We start from the raw sequence: 24,226 nt of genomic DNA on the forward strand, positions 1-24,226 counted from the left end.
TTGTTTGACCGCTGATGGAGAAAATAACAGTAATTTTGAGTACTTGCTAAACCTAGTTAAAGCAAAATAATTGTTTATATGCATTTCTTGAGTCAAGACCCTCTTCAGTAGTCACTATTTCTTCATGTTTTCATTTTCATTATAATATTAGCTGCAGTTATTTGATTGTCTCAATAGTTTATTCACAACTTTCCTAGATTTATAGCACAGTATATGGAGTGGGTTCTTGTACGTTGTGTAGTATTATGACCCTTTGATGTCTATTTTCATGAATTTGTGTGGTTGAGTTTCTGTCTCATTGGCATTCACGACAAATTTCTTTTCTACTCATAGTGATAGTTAGAATTGGCACAGTGCCTATAGTCTCTGTCTCAACCTATGAAATCTATGTGGATGGTATTTTGATATTGAAAATATTTGAAATATCAACAAATTTTATCATGTAGATACCCTGTTTATTTTTAACTTCTATTTTTAACCATTACTTTTCCTGGAAAATCCCTGATTGAATAAATGTTAATGTGTATAAGATGTCAGTATCATCTATTGTATGTAAGATTTGAAATGTGTATTTTACTCAAAAAATTATTCCATATATAGCAACACTTGTTTCTCATAATCCTCCTTGTAGCCAATATATCATTTACTCAAATCAGTTATGGGTCAAGGTTTGCTGTATAGAATTAGCAACATTCAAATGTTTAAAAAATAATCTGGTGTCTTTTGTACTGTATTTAGCATTGCTCATTCAAGATTTCTTTTTCGTGACCTTTGGGTCATTATGGAAAAGTGCATAACTTAATTGTGTTTTTCTAGAATTAATGTTGAAAGGTCTTTTGACAACAGAATCATAATTGTAAGCAGCAATTACTGATAGTAATGTTAGACTTTTTTCAAAAGGGGGTAAAGTTAATTAAGCTATATGTTTATTGAATTATGCACATGATTCTATTTTGTGTTTACCAGTAAATGTTGCTTTATAAAAGAGTGACATCTTTTTGCTAATTTAACTACAGTAACATAGCACTTAATAATTATATTTTATGTCATTGGATACATACTTGGTACTTCCTGTAGAATCAGAAGTTAGTGCATTTCTTTGTATTAGCAGAAGGTACATTGAAATGTCAGAAAGTAAAAAAAAAAAAATAGTTACGTTTTCTTCAAATACATATTAAGTGAGTTAAGAATATTTGCACTACTTGGAATGAGTGTTAAAAATAAAATAGGCTACAGAAAGAAAATAACATTCTCACTCAATAGCTATTTTTATGACATTTATCTTCATTTGTATATGTATACATTGCATTAGATAAAAAAAAAAATCTCCTTTCAGAGACTGGGTTATAAAATACTAATTTTTAGGACTTTTTGGTAAATCTTTTTGATTATCTATATTACTGTTCATCGTTTTTCATAAAGTTATGTTAAAGTCTTATCTTTCTGTTTTTCAGTGCCGCCAGTCCCGCCAAGAGTAGTTGGTAAGTCCGTTGTATTCTTTAAAATATTCTTTGGAGTGAGTTCTTTTGACACTTATTGGGTACCATGTATGGGAGATAACTTTTGGCAGAATTTTGCTTCACATTATTGTTGAGTTGCATTTGTTGATGAGCTTGAGTCCAGTTTACTTGCTCTATGTGTTTTGTTGAATCAATAGACCAAAAGTACAGACTGTCAGTCTGAAGAAGAAATGTTTTACTTAAAAGGCTTTTAAATTATAAATCTCAAACTAACTTTATAATCAATTAAAGAAATTTCTAGAAATATGTATAAAAAGTTGTTATAACACCTTGCTATAATATGTAAGTTTATATACAGAAACAGATTTAAAATTAGCTTCTAATTTGTATATGAAAATTGTAATTATCTTAATATGTATTTCTTTCTGTTTAGTAACTTTTTTTAAAGTGAAATTTCTAATCCCATTATATGTCAATCAAGATATCTTTGAAGTTAATATATTAGATTCTGAAAATCTTTCAACTGTTTGATTCAAGTTCAGTTTCAACTTTGTAAGAGTTGAAATTGCTCGGAATTTACTTAAGATTAGACAAATCATTCAGATTTTCTTTACCGTAAATATAAAGTTCAGGATTGTTAAGAAGACATGGATTAACTTCAGGATTGTGAAAATCACATAGAGCGGGATTACAAACACTTAATATATCAATAAAACAAACAAGATATGCAGTTTTTAAGATATTTAATTAATTTTAGGACCTAAGTCAGAAGCATCTGCTAAAATCAGTAAGTTGTCACAGTGACCTACTTTTTCAATAAGACTGCTGCTGCTTGTTTTCTGCTTCTTTCATAAGCTTAACATACTACCATAACTGAGCTAATTTTTCCAGCAGTTTGACCTATAAAGTTTCTTGTTGGAAACAGTTGTTGGAAACAGTTTTTTGCATGATAAGATAAGTCTGATTAGAATTATGGAAGGAGTCCATTCTTAGACTTTTTATCACAGTTTTTATAGTTACTAAATGTGATCTTCAGTCTAGGTTAGTAATGTCAGTAACAAATCTAATTACCAGTAGACGTTTAGTGGTGTAATTCATCATCTTTTACTAGTTTAGTTCTTTATTATTTTATTTCCTGTTTTTGTTCTAAAGTAACTTCATACTAGTCTTAGATTTCAGTTGGATTATCTGATCGTTTTATGTTTATACTATTACTAACCCTAATAACTTCTAGTTTTGTTCCCGTTATAATCAAAAATGGCAATGTTCAGTCAGTCTACAAGTTTATGTTAGAATTTTTTTAGTTTTTAGTTAATCATTAAAGGTGTTTAAAACTTGTAGATACCTTTTTTTTTTTTTAAAGGACTGCCATGATATTCTCATTAAACCTGTCAATTACTGAAAGATGTTATATATTTTTCTGTATACTTGACACTGTATCTATCTGTTGTTGGAAACATTTTGTCTTGGGATTTTTTTGTCATTGGGTTGATGTCTCAATGACGTATATCCCACATTTATTGTTATATATATTTATTAATGTCTGTAAGAAAAATCTGTACCTGTTAGTTGATGATTGATTGATTGTGCGTTCCTTAAAGTTTATTGGCAAATATTTCATATTCATGTACCTGTTAGTGTGTACCTACAAACACTTTTTTAGGTGTGAAGTTTTTAGTGTGTATTTATTTTTATAAAATGGAAAAATTCTTATCGTTCTTAAATCTTCTGATCAAGGAAAAACCATAATGTCATCTAGGAATGATAAGGTGGTTTTCAGGGCAGGTAGGAGGCTCAGAGTAATAGGGTCAAGAACTAGTAACAGGAAGTGTGGAGCAATGTGTGATTAAAATGGCAAAAGTTGTGATTACATTTTGGATTTTATAAGTTTGATCATGCATACATAACATATATATATATTGCCTTGTAACAATTGTTTGGCTAAATAAATATAATATTTCACAGCTTTTTCATCAACCATGAAATGTATTTGATAAATCACAGATAAACAATTCAATTATAAATTGGTAGCAACTGAATTATACATCACGATAAATATCTAGTATTCACAAGGTTGTGGAAGCATTCTGTTGCATTTTCAACAACTGACTTTATATCTACAAATTAGGAACTATTTTTATCAACCACTTTTTATACTTTTTTGAAGATCATTATTAGGTATTTTAGGTTTTGTAAAATTCAGTAATCATAAAAATGTCCCTTTCAAAGTGTTATTAATGGCTTGGACTAAGCCCAGCAGCTCCATAAAAATGAAACAGGCTGTGAAAATAATTCCTTCAAAGTTTTGTTCATTGGTTGGTCCAAATATTTTTATTTATATTTCATAGAGTTTTTGGTTTAACATTTATAATACAATATTTTAAGAAAATCAAATCCAAAAGCTGTTTGAGAGGAGAATACAGCTGGTTTTATATCTTTTACCTGTTATTTAATATGTGTAATGAGATTATCTGTGAATTGGTTTTTCTAGCACTTGAAAACTTATATTCCAAAAAACTTTACATAAAAGCAGCCCTTCAAAATATTTTCTCATGTTTCTAACGATGACTAGCTTTTGTTAATATTGAGACAAACTGTTCAGATTGGTTGTAAAAGTAACCCTTCTTTTACCTTTTCCATGGTTCAATTCACTATTTTTAACATTTATTACTCTTTCTGTAGGTTAAACTGTAAACCAACTAATTTTTACTAGCCATTTATTTTTGTGAGTAGAAAAATAACTTGAATATAAATTGTTGTGATAAGTCATACCTGGATCTTTGTCTTATATGAATATATCAATCAAGTTGAAAAATCACAAAAATAAATTGTAGCAAAGTTTGTGATGAAGGGTAAACTTATAAATAAGTTGGTTTACAGTATTGATGTCATGGTTGACCTAATAAACAAGAAAAATTAACTTTATTGTATTTTGACATACTGTAAATTCAGAAATTATTGCTAGGTTTTTATTAATGGGAATAATGTGACTGGGTGTGTATCGCAATAATTAGAACTTGCATCCTGATATCTGATACAAACATCTGTAAGCAGATTTCCTCCAATGGCAATAATTAATCTCGCATTTTTGTCCATTCTTCCAAAATCGCAACAATAAATACTTGCAATAATTTCTAAATTTTACAGTACTCAAAGATATTAGCTGTAAACAGCTTATTCTTTTTTTAAAATAAGAGAGTAGTTCAAAGTTATTATTATTTAGCATTTTTCAAATTATTATTTTGTGTTAGCATCCAGAAGAGGCAGGAAATGTAAGGCCATTTTCAAAGTATTCTATAAGAGGTCCTATGCTTCCACTCCCTATGTACGTCAGCATTTACAAACAAACACAAAAACCTAAATGCACAGTAGAACCCAAACCTGTTGAAATTCAAATGATGTTATAACTTCCCTTTGTTTAGTGGCTAGTGGTCCTACCTTGTGGCAGTTCATAACATTTCTATTCTTTAGATCCAAATGGCTTGTTGTAAATAAATCATTGTTGAAAACATCTTAAACTTTCTTCAAAAAAATTTGCAAGCAAAAGATTTTTTTAAAATAAATCTTAATTACAATATAGAAATAAATCTTAATTACAATATAGGTTGTCATTCAAGTTCAACATTATTTTTTTTTAGAATAAATAATTATTTTAAATGAACTTAACTTTGTATACAGATAAAAGTGTTTGAAAAAGTGATTTAAATTATGATAAAAAAAAAATTCATGAAGGATTTCAGCCATTTTAGAAAGAACTTTATATGTATTTATATTGAAGACAATCATGTACAAATGTTATATGTTTTTTATTCTTACAGGTCATGTGAAAGCAATAGTAGACTATGTTGGGAGTCCAGCGCCACCAGCTGGCAAAAGACCATTGCATTTCAAAAAAGATCAAACAATCAAAATTTTAAATAATTCCGATCCTCAGTGGTGGAAGGTAGGTACCAGTTACAAATTCTTTTACTGGTTTCCTGTTAAATCATTTTGATGACAAATATGTACTTCCTTAAATATGAATTAATTATGTTTGAAAATATTGTCAGTTTATCTGTAGATACCAGCAGAAGAAAGGATTCAATTATTAGAATAAAATAGTTCATAAAAGAATAATAGGAATTATAAAAAAATTGGACAGTACAAGGGACTCCACCAACACCAACTCCTCCTTAAAAAAAGTGGTAAGAAACACTTGTACAGGCACCAAAAGTGGTCTGATCAACAAGTTTTTACATGCATTCAAACCTTCCCCAATGAGTATCAAATTATAATATGTATGACAAAATGGAGGTTAAGTTTATTAATTTTCACATTTACCATTCAGGAATTATGGTCCTTGATCGGTTGGAAAATGAAACTTTGTGTCATTTCCTTGGAATAACTGATGAACCGTTCAACTAATGCATAAATTTTAATATGCTGTTACTGATGACAAAATAGTGGTCAAGTTCAATATTGACAATTTTTTATGCCCCCGCCATAGCGGAGGGGGCATTAAGTTTTATCCTTGTCCTTCTGTACGTCCCAAAATTGGTTTCCGCTGTCTAACTGTTTGCCTCAACCAAATGTTATAAAACTTATGACAATGCTTATAACCACAAAACACAGATCAAGTTTGAATTTTGGTGGAGTCACTTTTACCGTTCTAGAGTTATGCCCCTTTTCAAATGGAAAAAGTGCTGAATTTTTCGTTTCCGTTCTCTAACTGAAGTTTGCCTCAACCAAATGTTATGCATCTTATACACAATGCTTATTATACCCCATGCAATTTATTGCGTTGGGTATAATGTTTTTGACCCGTCCGTCTGTCCATCCGTCCCTCTATCTGTCTGTCTGTCAGTTCTATTCTTGTCATCGCAACTCCTCTGAAACCACACAACAGAATTTCATGAAACTTTGTAGATAATAAGGACATACTATGTAGATGTGCATATCGACAGGAAATTATGATTCAATTTTTTTTCTAAAAGTTGTGCTCCTTTGCACCTATTGGCCTCAATATACTACTGCACAGTTTTTCATCGCAACTCCTCTGAAACCATACAACAAAATTTCATGAAACTTTGTAGATAATAAGGACATACTATGTAGATGTGCATATCGACAGGAAATAATGATTCAATTTTTTTTCTAGGAGTTATGCCCCTTTGCACTTAATGGCCTCAATATACTACTGCACAGTTTGTCATCGCAACTCCTCTGAAACCACACAACAAAATTTCATGAAACTTTGTAGATAATAAGGACGTACTATGTAGATGTGCAAATCGACAGGAAATTATGATTCAATTTTTGTCGAGCCTGCGACTTTTGTCACAGAAAGCTCGAAATAGGGATAGTGATCCGGCGGCGGCGTTAGCTAACTTCTTAAAAGCTTTATATTTTAGAAGGTGGAAGACCTGGATGCTTCATACTTTGTATATGGATGCCTCATGTTACGAAGTTTCCGTCAGTCACATGTCCAATGTCCTTGACCTCATTTTCATGGTTCAGTGACTACTTGAAAAAAAAGTTAACATTTTTTGTAATGTTAAATTCTCTCTTATTATAAGTAGTAGGATAAATATATTTGGTATGTGCGTACCTTGCAAGGTTCTCATGCCCGTCAGACAGTTTTCACTTGACTTCGACCTCATTTCATGGATCAGTGAACAAGGTTAAGTTTTGGTGGTCAAGTCCATATCTCAGATACTATAAGCAATAGGTCTAGTATATTCGGTGTATGGAAGGACTGTAAGGTGTACATGCAACTGGCAGGTGTCATTTGACCTTGACCTCATTTTCATTGTTCAGTGGTTATAGTTAAGTTTTTGTTTTTTGGTCTGTTTTTCTTATACTGTATGCAATAGGTCTACTATATTTGGTGTATGGAATGATTGTAAGGTGTACATGTCTAGCTGGCAGGTGTCATCTGACCTTGACCTCGTTTTCATGGTTCAGTGGTCAAAGTTAAGTTTTTGAGTTTTGGCCTTTTTTTCTAATACTATATGCAATAGGTCAACTATATTTGGTGTATGGAAATATTTTATGATCTATATGTCAGTCGCGCAGGTTTTATATGACCTTGACCTCATTTTCACGGTTCATTGCTCAGTGTTAAGTTTTTGTGTTTTGGTCTGTTTTTCTTAAACTATAAGCAATAGGTCAACTATATCTGTTATATGGAAGAATTGTTAAACTGTACATGTCTGCCTGGCATGGTTCATCTGACCTTGACCTCATTTTCATGGTTCATTGGTCAATGTTTAGTTTTCTTGGTTAATGTTAAGTTTATGTGACAGTTGTAATAAAGCTTTATATTTAGGACTATCAACATAATGTCAATGATTAGTAAAGAAGGCGAGACATTTCAGCGTGTGCACTCTTGTTTGTCTAGTAGTTATGCCCCTTTGCACTTATTGGCCTCAATATACTACTGCACAGTTTGTCATCACAACTCCTCTGAAACCACACAACAGAATTTCATGAAACTTTGTAGATAATAGGACATACTATGTAGATGTGCATATCGACAGGAAATTATGATTCAATTTTTTTCTAGGAGATCGGCCCCTTTAAACTTAGAATTTTGACCTAAATATACTACTGCAACAGTTTTTCATCGCAACTCATCTGAAACCACACAACAGAATTTCATGAAACTTTGTAGTTAATGAGGACATAAAATGTTAATGTGCATATCCACAAGAAAATTTTTATCAGTTGACTTTTGTAGAGTAATGAGTCTTTGAACTTAGGAATCTGGTGAGATTTTGTTTGTCCAGTGATAATGTGGGATATGTGAGCGTGCTCACAAAGGTTCTTTAATTACCACAAAACACAGATCAAGTATGAATTTTGTTGGTGTCTCTTTTACCGTTCAAGAGTTATGCCCCTTTTCAAATGGAAAAATTGCTGAATTTTTCGTTTCCGTTCTCTAGCTTAAGTTTGCCTCAACCAAATGTTTTGAAACTCAAACACAATGCTTATTACCACAAAACTCAGATCAATTACAAATTTTGCGTCACTTCTACCGTTCTGGAGTTATGTCCCTTTATAAAGTTATATGCAAGCTGGGGCATCATCTGTGTCCATATCTGTGTCCCATGGACACATTCCCCATTTATTTATTTTTGCTGTTCAGGAGTTATTGCCCTTTATTGATTAGAAAATAGTCATGGTATGTTGCAGGTCAAGTGCCCTTCAAAATACAGAAACACTGTTTGCTGTCAATTTGACAGCTCATTCCTTGTCATGACTTAATTAGTATATTTGCATTTTGAGTTTTTTTATATACTTTTTTACAGGGGTCTATGTGTGGTGATGATGGTTGGTTTCCTCAACATTTAGTCAAAGAAGAACATAAGGTAAGAAGACAGTCTCTAATTTAAACGTATAAAGCTAGGAATTTTTTATGAAGGATCAAAACTTTTTTTATTTTGATATATGGAGAAGAAGTGATTAACGAAATTATACCTAACCTCAGAAAGACAAAATGTGTGTAACCAATTAATATAAAAGCAATCAATTATATATGAACACATGCAATCAATGATAGTAGCACTACCCATGCTTGGTATAGATCAATATAGAAATTATGTAGACTGAATTAAAAACATTTGACGTGATCACATTGATAAAGTCTTTGATTACATAACAAGGAACTTCTGCAGTACAGATTCTTTATGAAGTTGATCAAGAGTCCTTGTCTTGATGTAATCACATGGATAAAGTTCTTCAATTAAATTTTTCTTCAGCTGAGATTAAGGATTATCCCAAGAGAGATACTGAAAACTTTAGAAAAATGTCAGAAACTCTTTAGATGCATTTGGTATGTCTGCATGCAATAGTTTTCCCAAAAGTCACAGCAGCTAAAGATCATATGGTCTTCATAGTAAATCATTACTGGACAACACAGCCATTCTCGTAAAATTTTGACATCACACTAGAAAATTTCCTTGATGCCACAAAAGAAAAGTGATTGTTGCATGATGTCAATACTTCAAATGTTGCAGATTCCCTAATAGCAATAAGGTCTATGTTACTGAGAACAGCGTTACTTGTACTATAAAGTGATAAAATGTTAATTGAAATATATCTGATTTGAAAAAATGGTCTTTATTCAGTCGAAATTAAAAAATTAAAAAGTCTTTGGTCAGCAAAAAGTTTAAATGAATGAATCAAGATTTAAAAATCTATATTAATATCAAAGATAAACACTCATGACAATATTTCAGACAACTGGCCCTCACTGCATAGAAGAGGCTAGTTATGGCATGTTTGGTGAATGGTCTGATAATTGTAGAAAGAAAATATTTCAAATTTGCATCAGGATAAAAATAAAAAAGTCTTTGGTCAGCAAAAAGTTTAAATAAAGGAATCAAGATTGAAAAATCTATATTAATATCAAAGATCAACACTCATGACTATATCTCAGATGAATGCCGCCTCATTGCAAAGAAGAGGCTAGTCATGGCATTTTTGATGAATGGTCTGATAATTGTAGAAAGAAAATATTTCAAATTTACCCATGGATAAAAATAAAAATTTACCTAATTACAGATATGTTAAAAACATATATGTTTAAGTATTATGTTCTAAGGTAGCCCTGTTTAAAACTGTATGATCTAATTTCTGTGTGACTTATGTGATATAGTGTGTGAGAATGTGCAGGATTGATTTGCAAATGATTTTTGAAAAGAAATTTTAATATGATTTTATTTATTTTTTCTGCATGAGGTTTTGAAGTTTTGAACTTGATTGCTATTATATATGTATGACTCTTGGAATTTCAGCATTGATAAGCCTCAATTTGAATTAATCAACTTGTGTATGACCTAATGCTGCTTTTCTTTGTTTTGTGACTAGATTATACGCAAAGAATCCTATGTCGATGTGAAAATTCGGTATCCATCAACACCGAATGGTGTGACACCTGCACCTCGCCCACACTCGCCTCTTGTTGGTTATGTGAATGTCCCTAATGATAATGAAATGTCCAGTCATTTAAATGTGTATAAATGGTATGTATGTTTAAGTTGCTGTGGTGAATTTTTATTTTAATATTGATAAAGACTAAAAACATATTGTATTATTTTTAATTTTAGTTTCTTGTGTACAATTAAGAGTTTAGTATGGCGTTCATTATCACTGAACTAGTATATATATTTGTTTAGGGGCCAGCTGAAGGACGCCTCCGGGTGCGGGAATTTCTCACTGCATTGAAGACCTGTTGGTGACCTTCTGCTGTTGTCTGTTCTATGGTCGGGTTGTTGTCTCTTTGACACATTCCCCATTTCCATTCTCAATTTTATTTCATTGCTGTTACAGGTTGATATTTATAGAATGCCAATAGAAACACAACAAAATTAGCATAAATTTTAATTTACCACCACATTCATTGAAAATGTTGCGTTTCCATTGAAATTTATCTTTAAACTAAATATAATAGTTATAACTTATCAACTGTCTTATTTGCATATCTAGTTTGTCAAGTACTGCACTCTTGTACCTAAATGTTGTTGAAATCAGATGTTGTCAAATTTCACTAAAATTTCAATTTTTGGCCTATTTGAGTGTAAATGTCAACACTCTTTTAGAAAAGCTTGACAAAAATTGTGCTTTTACTTTATGCATTAAAAGACTCGTCATGTTGAAATAATTGATGCAATATTGAGGACCAAATAAAAAAAGATGCTTTTCTCTTAAATCAGGTTTGTTGGTCCCATGGACAGGGATACAGCAGTAAGAAGATTAACTTCCTTGCCAAATGGTACCTTTTTAATTCGTGTTAGTGAAAATCCAGGACGGCGAGGAGAACTCTCACTTAGTTTAAAGTAAGTAGACTTCTTTGTTTTCACTTGCTTTTAGGTATTTACAAGACTGAAGAATTGAAGATAATTGTAGGATTTTTTTCTAGAAAAATAAAAAAATACAGGAGGGTCTGGTTTGGGTTTTCAAAATAGAGAATAATGGGCCAAATCTAGAGAAATATGGACAAAAAAATAAAGAATAGAGAAAAATAGGGCAAAAAATAAAGAATAGAGAAAAATAGGGCAAAAAATAAAGAATAGAGAAAAAAAGGGCAAAAAATAAAGAATAGAGAAAAAGGGGGTGGTAAATTACAAAGAATAGAGAATAATGGCCAAAAATATAAAGAATAGAGAAATGAAGGACCCCCATCCAGACCCTCATATAGAGTTATGATGATAAATCATTCAACACTTTATTCGTAGAAATGTGGAGAGAGGTATGAGACTGACAATCACGTATATTTCTGAAAGTAGAAAAAAAAATCTCTATGTTATGAAAACCACAGCAATGCAACATAATTATAAACAGATTCAATCTTTAAATTGAAGAATTAGGTGATACTTAAAATGTTAAATCAAATTTTGGGGGAACAAACTATATATAAAAAAGGTGCATGTTTTTACTTATTCTCACCTAAATAGCTAACAACACTGTAATGTACTGACAGCATATTGTACAACTTCATATTTTATCTATGAATTTGCAAGTTTTGTGCTAAATTCTTATTTCACTAGACTACATGTATATCTATTCTCTGTAATTAGTTTACAGATGTTCTATTGAGTGTTGTAAAGTTTAATTGAATAGCTGTAGGTCATTTATGGACATTAGTATCCTGTCCAATTTTACTCTAGAAACAAGTTGCGAAAGAAGGGCAAGTAAATGTGATTAATGTAATCAAATAAACTTTCAAATATTTTTTCGAAGAGTGCTGCATTTTATTTTATTGAGTAACAATTTTCAAGAATTTACTGGGGGGGGTGTATCCAGGATTTTCAGAAAGGGGGTGACCTATCAGTCAAAATAAAATTTTGAAAACAATTTATCGTCCATTAGGGATGGTCAAGGCATGCTTTACGTGGTTGATTAAATCTACAAAAAATCTATACTAAGCATGGTACAATTTATCCATTGGTGAATTAAGTGCCAAGTTTAAAGCCTAGAATCATAACTTACAATGAAATGAAGATTTTTTCTTAAATCATGAAAATTGGCATCATACTATTTTCTCAAAATGTGGAATTTCATAGATTGGAGAGACAATGTACCGGTAAAACAAAACTTCGATTAAATAATAATTTTTTTTTTATTCTACATTCTGTTTGTAAATTCTTCAATTACTTTTTGACCTTTTTACTGTGACTTACTTTTTAACCTTTGAATGTTTATCTTCTGTATTGCATGACCTGAATAATCTGTAACTGGAGTCTTATTAACTTTTCTTTCTAGATATGAAAACCAGGTGCGGCATATCCGTGTAGAAAAAAGTGCTGAAAACTATTACTATTTAGGTGATACCAAATATTTCCAAACAGTTCCTGTAAGTACCAGTTCTAAGGTCTTTCACACCTGAGGTCAAAGGTTGGCATTTACTTCGAAAAGATGCATCTGAACTTTTGTGTTTGGCTTCTTAATAAAATGAGGCATGTTTGGTTTTTTTTTATTCTAAAATTATTGAAGTTTTCTCCTTCAAAATTAATTGCAAAAACTCTATAAACTGCTACTATGATATTTTGACACTTTTATGGTCACTCTGCTCTGAAATACTATTCTGAAAGCTTTCTTCTAACTGCCAACCTTTTGCCTTATGAATGATTTTAACATTCTTTGTTAAAGTACAGTTTGGGGTTTTTAGTACTTTGCATTTTTGTCCTTGGTGCCACATATATAGCTGTCATAAGCAATTACTGTAAATTCAGATATTAATGTGTGCATTTGTTATTGCAAATCTTGATTAATTGACAGTAATTTAAATAAAATTGATAAAAGTGATTCCTATATATTATAATTGAATATTATCACTAGAAATAGAAAAAATAATTTTGATGTATGCCATACTCAATAAGTTGCATTTTTCACATTCCCGAAAATAACACATTAATTTCTGAATTTATATTTTGTTGGCCCCATGCATTACATAAGCAATTTTCATTACTAGAAGCCAGAATGAAGGTTGCTTTCATTTTCAATTAAAATATTACAGATTATTATGATGATTTGTGAGTTTAGAGAGTATATATCTTGTAGAATGGATTTTAATTTTAAACACATGAAAGTTCATCAAGAACCAGGGTTTTACTTCCTGTCTAGCGAAAAGAGATTTACCTCAGTCATTGTAAGTAAACTTACAGAAGTTCTGCTGTCTGATATTGAGAATTTATACAACTGTAATTTAGCTGTTAATATTCTGAAATATTACAAGCAAATAGATATATGAAAGAAAAATAAATCCACATGAGATTGAATAAATGAGAATTTGAGAGGTTAAATTCATGGTTTACTAAACTTGAATATATGGTCACATATGAAAGGAAGATCACTATTGATTAAGGTCAAGGTCACAGTAAGTCAATATGTTGAAGGTCAAGGTCACAGATACTTGACACAGACCCAAATCAGTAAAGAGTAAAGGTTTCTAGATGGTATCTCTGGAACCTTAAGATAAGAACCAAATCCAGCAAAATAATTTTGGGTCAAGGTCACAGATACTGAAAAAAGACAAAAATTAGGGCAGAAAAAGGATTCTTTTGACGATTACTCAAAACCTTAATTTGGATTTAAACCAAATTTTGATACTTGATTCAATTAAATAAGGTTATATCGGTGATAAGTCAGTATGATGTAAAATAAAAACCTTGTTAAAAGTATTGTACTTATTGTGTGATGTTGCATAATGCACTTGCTATATTCAAAAATATGGACAAAAATGTAGCAGATTAAAATTGGTACTGAATTAGGTTATATTTTTGAAAATAGACAGTTTTTGTCTTGCCCTGACGGAGTCAAGAAGTGAGAAATAGGTATGCTGTTTCCGACGTCGGTGGCAGTGTCAACAATGTATTAGTTTGTGATTAGGTCAGTTTATGTGGAACCACTGTTGGTAGGTCCATGATATTGGATATGCAGTTGTATTAGCATTGGCACATCTCATTTCCATTGAGATTATTTTGCCTCGACCCCTTAGTCATGGTCTGTTGACTTTGAAAATTTTTGCTTAGTTTACATGTATAAGTTTTTGATTAGGTCAGTTTATGGGGAATCACTAGTGTAAGGTCAATGATTTTTTGTATGCAGTTGTATTAGCATTGGCACATCTCATTTTCATGGAGATTAATTGGCCCTGTACCTTCAGTCATGGTCCATTGACTTTGAATATTTTGCATAACTTACTTGTTAAATTATTGCTATTTTAATTTCAACATTTGCATTTTACTATCAAAATAACAAAAAAACGAGACATATCTATGTGTTAACAGTTTATTAAATTAAATGTCTTAAACAAAACAGTTCTGGCATTCTTGAAAGTTTTTCTTAAATGCTCTAATGTTTAAACCACACAGTAGTTATGATAACCTTTAAATTAAGTAGACTAAGAAGTAGTTGTTAATATTGGTGGACAGCAGCCACATTCATATGATATGAAGATTGTGTTTTTTTGTTTTGTTTTTTTTTTTTGGGGGGGGGGGGCTTAAATTAGTATAAAACAGAAGATTGTTTGGGTGAATATCTCTGCAGTTGTTGAAAATGAATTGTATGCCCTTCTTGGAACCACTTTTCATTGGAGAAGAAAGCGAAAGCTTTGATATTGGTAAAGGTCTTGTCAATGCATTTTTTTCTTGAATTTAATAAGTGGTTTTTGGCAGATATTTTGTTTTAGATTTTCAAATTACCAAATTCTAGAATATCTTTAATCAGGTACATGTTTGCAGTTATGTGTAAATCTTTGGAGGTTTTGGATCTGTATTGGCCAAATGGGAATTTAGTTCAACAAAAACCAAACATACAAAAAAACAATCCAATTTCTTTTTCAATTTTCACATTATTCATATTGATTTAAAATGGAAAGCTATGTTATATTGTAAACAATGCATATGAATCAGGAAACCTGTTTTTATACCCCTGCCTCAGTGAGGGATTTATAGAGTGATGCATATCTTTCTTTTTTTTTTTTAGCAGAGTTACAATTGTTTCTTCTACTACAAATCCATAAAAATCACAAATTTTGCTAATGTGCACATGGTGCTTCTTAAATTTATTTTGGTTTATGGGCGATAGTTAATGTTCCACTTGACAGAATCTTATCGAAACACACTGTAATGGACCATACTATACAGGTCATGTTGTACTATGACAGTGGTCATTTATGATTCAGTATTTACGCTGCAGACAGGAGTAAATGTGACTGCTAGATCAATAATTATACCCCATGCAAGGAAGTTGTTTATAGTATAATGTGTTTGACCCGTCGGACTGTCTGTCAGTCTGTCAGTCAGTCTGTCAGTCCTGTTCTTGTCATCACAACTCTTTTGAAACCACACAACAGAATTTCATGAAACTTTGTAGATAATAAGGTCATTCTATGTAGATGTGCATATCGACAGGAAGTTATGATTCAATTTTTCTTCTATGAGTTATGCCATTTGAACTTAGAATTTTGTCAAAATATACTACTGCAATACTTTGTCATTGCAACTCCTCTGAAACCACACAACAGAATTTCAAGAAACTTTGTAGTTAATGAGGACATAATATGTAGAAGTGCATATCCACAAGAAAATTTTATCAGTTGACTTTTTTAGGAGATATGAGTCTTTGAACTTAGAAATCTGATGAGATTTTGTTTTCCCAGTGACAATGTGGGGCGTGGGGTATGTGAGCGTGCTCACAAATGTACTTTAATTCTATTTAATATTTACTGAATTATGCATGCATGCTTTAATGTATTTCTTTTTAAAGTTAAATATTTAGGTTTATGGTGACGTGGTGAGTCAAATTTAACACATGTACTGCTAACACCACCACAAAAATTAACATTGTCAAATTGTCAAAAGCATTTACCATACTATAAACAAGTCTATATTATACTTATAGGAATTAGTAGAATTTTATCAACAGAACAGTTTAAAAGAATGTTTCCCTGGTGTCAAAACAACATTATTGTATCCTATCAAAAGTCAGGCTGGGTTTGGTGCAAGTAAGTACAGTAAAACATTTATTGGACAAAAGAAAACTTTTGATCAGAGTTGAGAATATGGTTGTCTGTAAACAGAAATTTGAGTACCATTTGCATGAACAGACACTCCTCAGAAAGAGGTCTAACAACAGCTATGCATCTTTTTTGTAAGGTGTGCATGCCTGGTTGACAAGGAGGAATTAAGTCAATTAACCTCAATCATATTGGTCCATAGTACATGTTAGAACACTTGCCTCAAGTGCAGTAGGTTGTCTGTCCTATCCCTGGCTAATTCAAACCAAAGATGTAAAAATTGGTACATGTATATGCTACTTCCCCTCAAAGCAAGTTAGAGTGGGGTGACCTGTCTTCCTGCGGACTGTTACATTGTGAACTAGTACGTTAAAAATCCAGTTCAGCATGTCTAGTTAAAACAGGGTTTAGGGCCCTTTATAGCTTGCTGTTCAGTGTGAGCCAAGGCTCCATGTTGAAAACCGTACTTTGACCTATAATTGTTTACTTTTTACACATTGTGACTTGGATGGAGAGTTGTCTCATTGGCACTCATACCACATCTTCTTATTTCTATTAATATTCATTTCGCTTTAACATGTTTTTTCCTGAATATAAATTTAATTTGCTGCTGGACAGCCTATCATCATCAAGTTATAATGGAATGAAAGTTAATTTACACTCAAGCATATTTTTCATTTTGTGTATTTAGCTTACAAGAAACTACAGTATAGTTGACTATACAAATATAATTCTCAATTATAGCATCCAGAATTCTTGGCTATGCAGTTGCTGTGTATGATTATGCTGCAAATGCTACATCACAATTATCTTTATGTCGAGGAGATCGTGTTGCAATACTCAGTAAAACAGGAAGTGATAAAGGCTGGTGGAAGGGAGAGCACTGTACTACTGGCAAGGTAAAACTATAGGTGCAGTCAGATTTCAGAATATGAAATTTGAATAAGCATCAGCATAAAGCATAAAGATAAATGATTTATTTAAGTGGTAGCACATACAACTCAGCAACTTAGGCTGTGTACAGCTTTAACAGACACACATACATGTAAACAATGTATAGATAATACAAAAACATGTACATAACACACCAAAGCACAAAAATTATAGTGGATAATGTGTAAAGCAGCAAATTTAAATTGAGAGAAGAGAAGCAATGCAGATATGCTTAAGTTTAAATTCACCAATACACAATGTATCAAAAACACTGTAACGGTTTACTTAATGGAAATGCAATCAAAGCTGTATTGGAATTTACATTAAAAAAAGGGATAATCACCTTAATACTTGGCCTTTACATCAAATAAACTATGACATCAATACGGTTAATAAACACTATTGGAAGTTATTTTTTAGTGATTTTTCATTGTGAATGTCAGTGATTGTGGGTGATTCACTCTGAAATACTTATAAGTGAACTCAGTATGAAGGTGGACTTAACTGTTGTCGAGTACTTAATATTTGATAAATCTGTGTTGGCAGTTTTGTGCTTTTAAATGTATTTCATTAAGATGTAAATTAGTGGAGATAAACATGGATTTTACCATCAATTTTCTGTCATGCTTTTACACTAGAAATGCAGAACAACAAACCATGCATATCTAAGGTTAACCATTAAGAGAAAATTCTTCGTTAATTTAATTAAAACTTCAATATATTTTAATTTTACAGGTTGGTTACTTCCCCTTAGCATATGTAAGGGAAGATGATGAAGAATAATAAGTGCTAAAAGGTCATTCCAAACAAAAAAGTCAATCAGGTGTGACATAGAGACAGTGCTGTTCCTCCATAAAATGGGAAGACAACTGTGTCATGCATGACTGAATATCTGTGATTGTACTGCAAAGCTGAATGCTTGAGTACCAGTTTTTATTACAAGCAAATAACATTAACATAAGGACAGAAATAACTGCTGGTATAATTATGCTTGGGTTGTTTTGTTTAAATTTATTTGAAGAAAGAACGCTCACCTTTGTCAAATCCAATCTAATCAAGCTGACAACAAGAAATGTCTTGACCACATTATTTTTAATAGAAAATGTTAGTGAATTTAGGTGAAATAACCCTTAAGTGGTAAACAGTGCTATCGAGATGGAAGATAAAGAATATATGTGATTATTATTAATTTTGATATACAAGCACATAAAAGTATTATAATAAAGGCCACATTTTTTTCTTTGTATATTCCTGCATCTTCTGTCTTGATTCTTTAAAAAAAGAATAAGCATGTGTATGAAAAATATGTCCGACTCTGTTTAATTTGTTCTTAAAAATATAGAACCAGAAATTAACACATTTCAACCTCTTATGTTAGTTATAAAATATGCCAATGGTAATATGTTTTTAATGACAAAGTCACACCATAGTGTACTTTTCTTAACTGACTATTTTATCATATTAATTTGAAAGTCAAATTAAGATAATTTTTATAGGATCTCAAAATCATACTTAAAGGGGCATCGTAGCTCCCCCTTTTAGTTTCATTACCAAAAATATCATTGTCAGAAAATGTTAAAATGATTACAATGAAATTTGCCCATATACCTGCCTCATATAATTATTTAAGTGGCAATGTCTGTTTACAGCAATACAGAAATTATTACAATAAATGGAACTATTTAATATCTTTTATGTATAGAATATATATTGTAAGAATATTGCTCCTAACTTTGGAATGAAGTTTCTTGATTTGTTTGTCAAGTTTTGGATTGCATATTATTTGATCAAGTATCTCATTTAGCATTTATCTTATGCTTTGAAATGGGCTTTCCAACTATCACTAGGGGGCAGCATTTGAGTAACCTCTACTCTTTGTCTTTGTTTTACTGTTCACCTTTTCTTCAGTAAAAAGGAAACTGCAAACCAGTAGACTTCCTGTTTAATCTTTATATTTAATACTTGCTACCTTTGGCATAAGTTGGAATGCTAACATGCTACTCGCCGTATTCTATAGTATAACCTATAAACATCAGATTAAACCTGACAAAAACTTGTGAAATGTGTATTATATTTATATAATGTTAATATATGTACACTCTCATTAATTTAAGATTAAGAATCAGTATTATAAAAGAAAAATGTTCAGTTAATTTCATGTTTATTTATGATTAATCATTAATTTATATATATACATATACAAATATTACAATATTGATTTAATGGAAAATATGTAAAATTTTATCGTTTTTTTTTTGCCTGAATGGATGAAGATGGACTCACAATAATTTTTTTAAATAATTTTATGATGTACATTGGTTATTGTTAACCTTACCAGTTTTATGTTGTCAAACAAATTATTCATATTGTAAGTGATATGCAATTTTTTTTTATTACTTTATCTACTACTTTTTTTTTTAAACGGTCTTGAAATGTTCTTAGTAGCTCTCTTAGACAGGCTTTCATAAATAATGTTTGTAAGGTTAAATTGATTGTCATAATGATAAAATTTGTTACTTTGTCCTTATTGTCCACCGTGCAATGCAGTGCAGGGGACATAAAAATACCAGACGGCAACGGTCTTTCCGTCCAGTCTTGTAAGCCCATTCGACCAAAAAATTCTTGCCACATTTTTATGAAATCATTATCAAAGATTTATATCTTCAATGTCTCGAATGAGTTTAAAAATCAGTGCCAATCAACTATTTTTAAAGGAGTTATGACCCTTGGAAATATAGATTATATGAAAAATTGATTGTAAGCCCCTCAAGACCACATTTCTTGTAGGATTGTTATGAAGGTTATATTTAAGGCTTATATCAGAAATGTCTTGAACAAAGTTAAAAATCAGCGTGTATCAGTTATTTTTAGTGGAGTTATATTCCTTGGAAAAGGACATTATATAGGAAATTACATTGTAAGCTCTCATGCCTACATTTCTAGTCAGATTTTCATAAAATTTATATCAAAGGTTTATTTAAATAATATCTTGATGATTTCAAAAATCAGTGTAGATCAAGTTTTTTTACAGGAATTATGTCCCATTGAAATGTTATTTATATCAAACATTGTATTGTAAGCACTATCACACTTACATCTCTTGAATTGAAATTTACATCAATGGTTTATTTCAGCAAGGTCTTGGAAGAGTTCAATAATCAGCAGCAATTTTTACAGGAATTATGCCCCTTGGAAATTGTCTGCATTTCATGTAGAATATTTATGGAAAAGTTAAAAAAAGATTTGAGTTATTGCCCTTGGACACAAAATATGTGCATCGCCAGACGGTGGGAGACATTGGAAAACTGTTTTTTTAATTTTTGCATTGTTTTTCCACTTTTTCTTCCCTTTTTGGTTTTCAGATTTTATTTTACTTAAATGTAATGTTACACCAATTTAAATCTATATAGAGTTATTCACAAATATACTGATAACTATCTTAAACAATTGATATATAGTCTTGAATTAAGGTATTATATAAGACCATATATTTTTATGTATCTATGTGTTTTGTATACACGAAGGTAATAGATAAAACTTGCAGTTATTGGTCTTTGTTGAAGTGCATGAATCAGTTATAAATACATTCTGTGAGGGTTGATGTTCTGTGTCAAGTTACAATGCTGTGGATTCATATTATTCGTTGGGTACCAGTTTTTGTGGACTTCAAGGGTACAGATTTAAGCACTTATTTAAATGTTCAACCAGTACAAATTTTCTATGGGCTTCTATACAGACTTTTGTAAAACCACAAGATCAAATAACCATGAAAATACAATTTTTCCTTTAGTTTATCAACGTAAATTTGTACTCACGAAAATAAATAAATCTTCATTAACTGAAGTTGTAGTGAAAAATCATGATGATTATATTTAGTATATTATTGCATAAGTGATTACCTACTTGGTTCAGCTTAACTTTGAATGCTAATTTTCCTTACAGAACAATAGAAACCCAGAACAGAAAACCAATTTTATAGCCTTATTGTTTTTACAAATTGTTAAGGTTACCTTTTCGACTTTTACAGATTCCTGCAGAGCCAGTAATTTCCAGAGAGTCCCTTAAAAATAGAACACCATATATTTTTCAAGAGAAATCATAAGTAGTGATGTGCGTTAGCTTTGCTCATTTAGAAAAACCGAGCACAATGGCTCTGCATGTTTAAGAAAATATAAATTTCTGTTTAAAGTAAAAAGTGTTGTCGCTTCTGTTTGTAACTACGATATTGTCTTTCCATATAGCTAGTATATAAAACGCACCTTTTTCAGAAAATAATTTTTCAATTAATTTTGCTTACCTGGTAGCTGAAATTAAATTATTTTACTTATAGAATTTTGTATTCTAAAAATATGTGAAACAAGCCATATGAGCTTCAATCATCTCAAATTTTCTGCCAGTTGATATGGAGTACAAATTACATTTGAAGATTACAAACAAAATTTAATGTATATATTCCATTTTGCCAAATTAATGCTGTGATTTTTAGGGTGAATTTTACAAGTCATAAATTAGTTTTGTTACAAAAAAAAAACAGAATCAAAACTGAAGTTGTCAATAAATATATATATAAAGATACTTGCATTGTTGCAACATCTCCATAATTTATTGCAACCAGATGTAGAATCTCGGAAATGTCAATTAAGAAAATTAAGGTCATGAAATTTGTTCATCAAAATCTGTCAACAGAAATGTTGCATTAGAACTACTATTCGACTACAAACCAAAAAAATATTGATTAATTAATGCAGTCATTTTACATTTTCAAACAGAAAAAGTATTGAAAGAAGAGAAATATTAATTTTGATTATTGTTATTGTCATCCTGGCATATAATCATAATTATAACTATTATGTTTTTTGACATTTATAATATAAGAATTAATGTTTGATCTACTTTAGGTAAAACTGACCTTAGATGGATAGGAGCATTATGAAAATAATGAAATGTGGTATGTTTGCAAATGAGACAACTATCCACCAGAGATCAAAGGACAATGATGAAAAACAAATAATCATGACCATACAACCTTCCAACAATGCCATCACATGACAAAATGTGAAACAATTTCAAATATTTTGCCCCATAACACCCATTTTTCTTTTCATATATAAGACTTCAATAGCTCATAAAAGTTCTTTTACCACAATTTAAGCAGATTCTATATTTTTTTTTCTTTCGATTTGAGACCCAAATAATACCAATGCAAATATAAGGTAAAAGTCTGAGTCAGCCTTTTCCCACCATTTTTAAAAAATCAAATACTTCGAAAAGGAGCTCCATAACCTATCAATATTTTTAGCTTATTTTGTTCCTTAACTAATGCTCTTCTGACTTATAGTATCAATTTTAAATTCTAGATTTTCTTAATTTCACCTTAGTACATCCTTAACATAAGGACTTTGTGTCTATTAAATTTGGGTCTGTGATTTTTAACTTGTTAGATTTACAGAATACTTTTTAAAGCTTTTGCCTTACTTGATATTCTTACATGAAGGTGTCATGTTTTATTTATTATGTTTGTTGATTCAGATTATCTGAAATAATTAAAACTATAAAAAGTCAAAAGCAATAGCAATTACCTAGGTACTAATAGTTCGACTAGGCGTACAATAAACTCTCTTATAAGTCAATCTGTTCCCAAATAAACATTTTCTTTAAAAAAAAATGTTTACTACACAAACGATCACATCTTGTGTTGGTATTATTGAATTCTCCAGAAACGGCGGTGTTGATTATGATGATTACCTTACTCCATGTTAATTGTTTCTGTTGAAGAATAAAGCATGATGGTAAACTATTTATTTGATAACTTTTTTATGACTTGTTTCAGTAGCCTTTTAACAAATTGAATATTTGTGTTGTAAGCAAATGATAGCTTTTGTAAGCACATTTAAGTAATAACTTATAACATATTATTAAAAAAAATTATGATTTTTTAATGTGAATATATTGAAAGTTGTACAGTATTGAATTAATTTGTATATAATGTACTATTTGTGCATAATAAAAAAGAAACCACTAACTTGTTTGAAATTACTTTCACAAGATGTACTTCATCATCTTGGCAATGTTTAAAGGTGTGTAATCGAGTGACATTAACCATCAAATTTCATTTTTAATGCACCCATTGAACTTAGAGCTTAATCATATACCATTCAAAGGAAATCATCTGTTTCTATTTTTTTTTGCCCGGTTCATCAAATATTCGTACATTGCAATTTCTGTCTAACAACTAGGAAATGTCAAGAACTGACAATTTCTTGTTTTACAGCAGATTAATGACGTAATTTTAATTAATAGCGCCTTTTTCCAGAAATTCCAGTGAAAATGAAAAAAATGACTGAAGACCAAAATATTTGTGATTTAATTGGTAATAATTACATTACGTGTATGTTTCATTATGATACGATATTTTGATTGGCAAACAGCAATCTCAGGTCATTCTGAAATTAACCTTCATTTCAAAATGAAATATAACATTCATGATGACATGAGCTTCCACAATTAAGTGCACAGGTAAATAAAAGAAATCGTGTTTTCATAACCTAGCAAAAAATGAAATTATAAGTATTGAATGCTTCATTTACAAACCTGCCAACTATCCCGATTTATGGGGGAAATCCCCCATGAGAGATGTTGAACTGAATTTTGAAATTCAAATGAGTTAAAAGGGTATTGAAGCACATATAAACTCAATCAAACAATATACAAGTAAATTAAGAACACTTGTGGCAATGATTAAGAGGAGCATGAGGTCCTCTTGCGCTTAGAATCCCCCATTGAGATTTTGAAAAGTTGGCAGGTATGCATTTAGTAATTTTATAGGGTTGTA

The 24,226-nt window shown here is 30.8% G+C and overlaps 1 protein-coding gene across 5 annotated transcripts in view; it reads left to right on the forward strand.

Moving 5' to 3' along the window:
- Positions 1-23,416, forward strand: part of LOC127729746 (proto-oncogene vav-like) — a 69,233-nt gene extending 45,817 nt beyond the window's left edge. For 3 of the 5 annotated variants that reach the window (XM_052237617.1, XM_052237615.1, XM_052237618.1), the window contains 10 exons: positions 1,455-1,481; positions 2,218-2,247; positions 5,279-5,403; positions 8,750-8,809; positions 10,311-10,465; positions 11,156-11,278; positions 12,705-12,795; positions 16,347-16,449; positions 17,206-17,360; positions 18,130-23,416. In XM_052237617.1, the coding sequence (XP_052093577.1) occupies positions 1,455-1,481; positions 2,218-2,247; positions 5,279-5,403; positions 8,750-8,809; positions 10,311-10,465; positions 11,156-11,278; positions 12,705-12,795; positions 16,347-16,449; positions 17,206-17,360; positions 18,130-18,177 (917 nt within the window). In that variant the 3' untranslated portion in view covers positions 18,178-23,416. Of the gene's footprint in view, positions 1-1,454; positions 1,482-2,217; positions 2,248-5,278; positions 5,404-8,749; positions 8,810-10,310; positions 10,466-11,155; positions 11,279-12,704; positions 12,796-13,502; positions 13,591-16,346; positions 16,450-17,205; positions 17,361-18,129 lie in introns of all 5 variants that reach the window. The other 2 variants (XM_052237616.1, XM_052237619.1) reach the window with 2 other exon arrangements.
- The last annotated feature ends 810 nt before the right edge of the window (positions 23,417-24,226 follow it).

Source organism: Mytilus californianus, unplaced genomic scaffold, assembly GCF_021869535.1.
Source record: "Mytilus californianus isolate M0D057914Y unplaced genomic scaffold, xbMytCali1.0.p SCAF_2, whole genome shotgun sequence".
In the NCBI taxonomy this organism is placed as follows: Eukaryota; Metazoa; Mollusca; class Bivalvia; order Mytilida; family Mytilidae; genus Mytilus; species Mytilus californianus.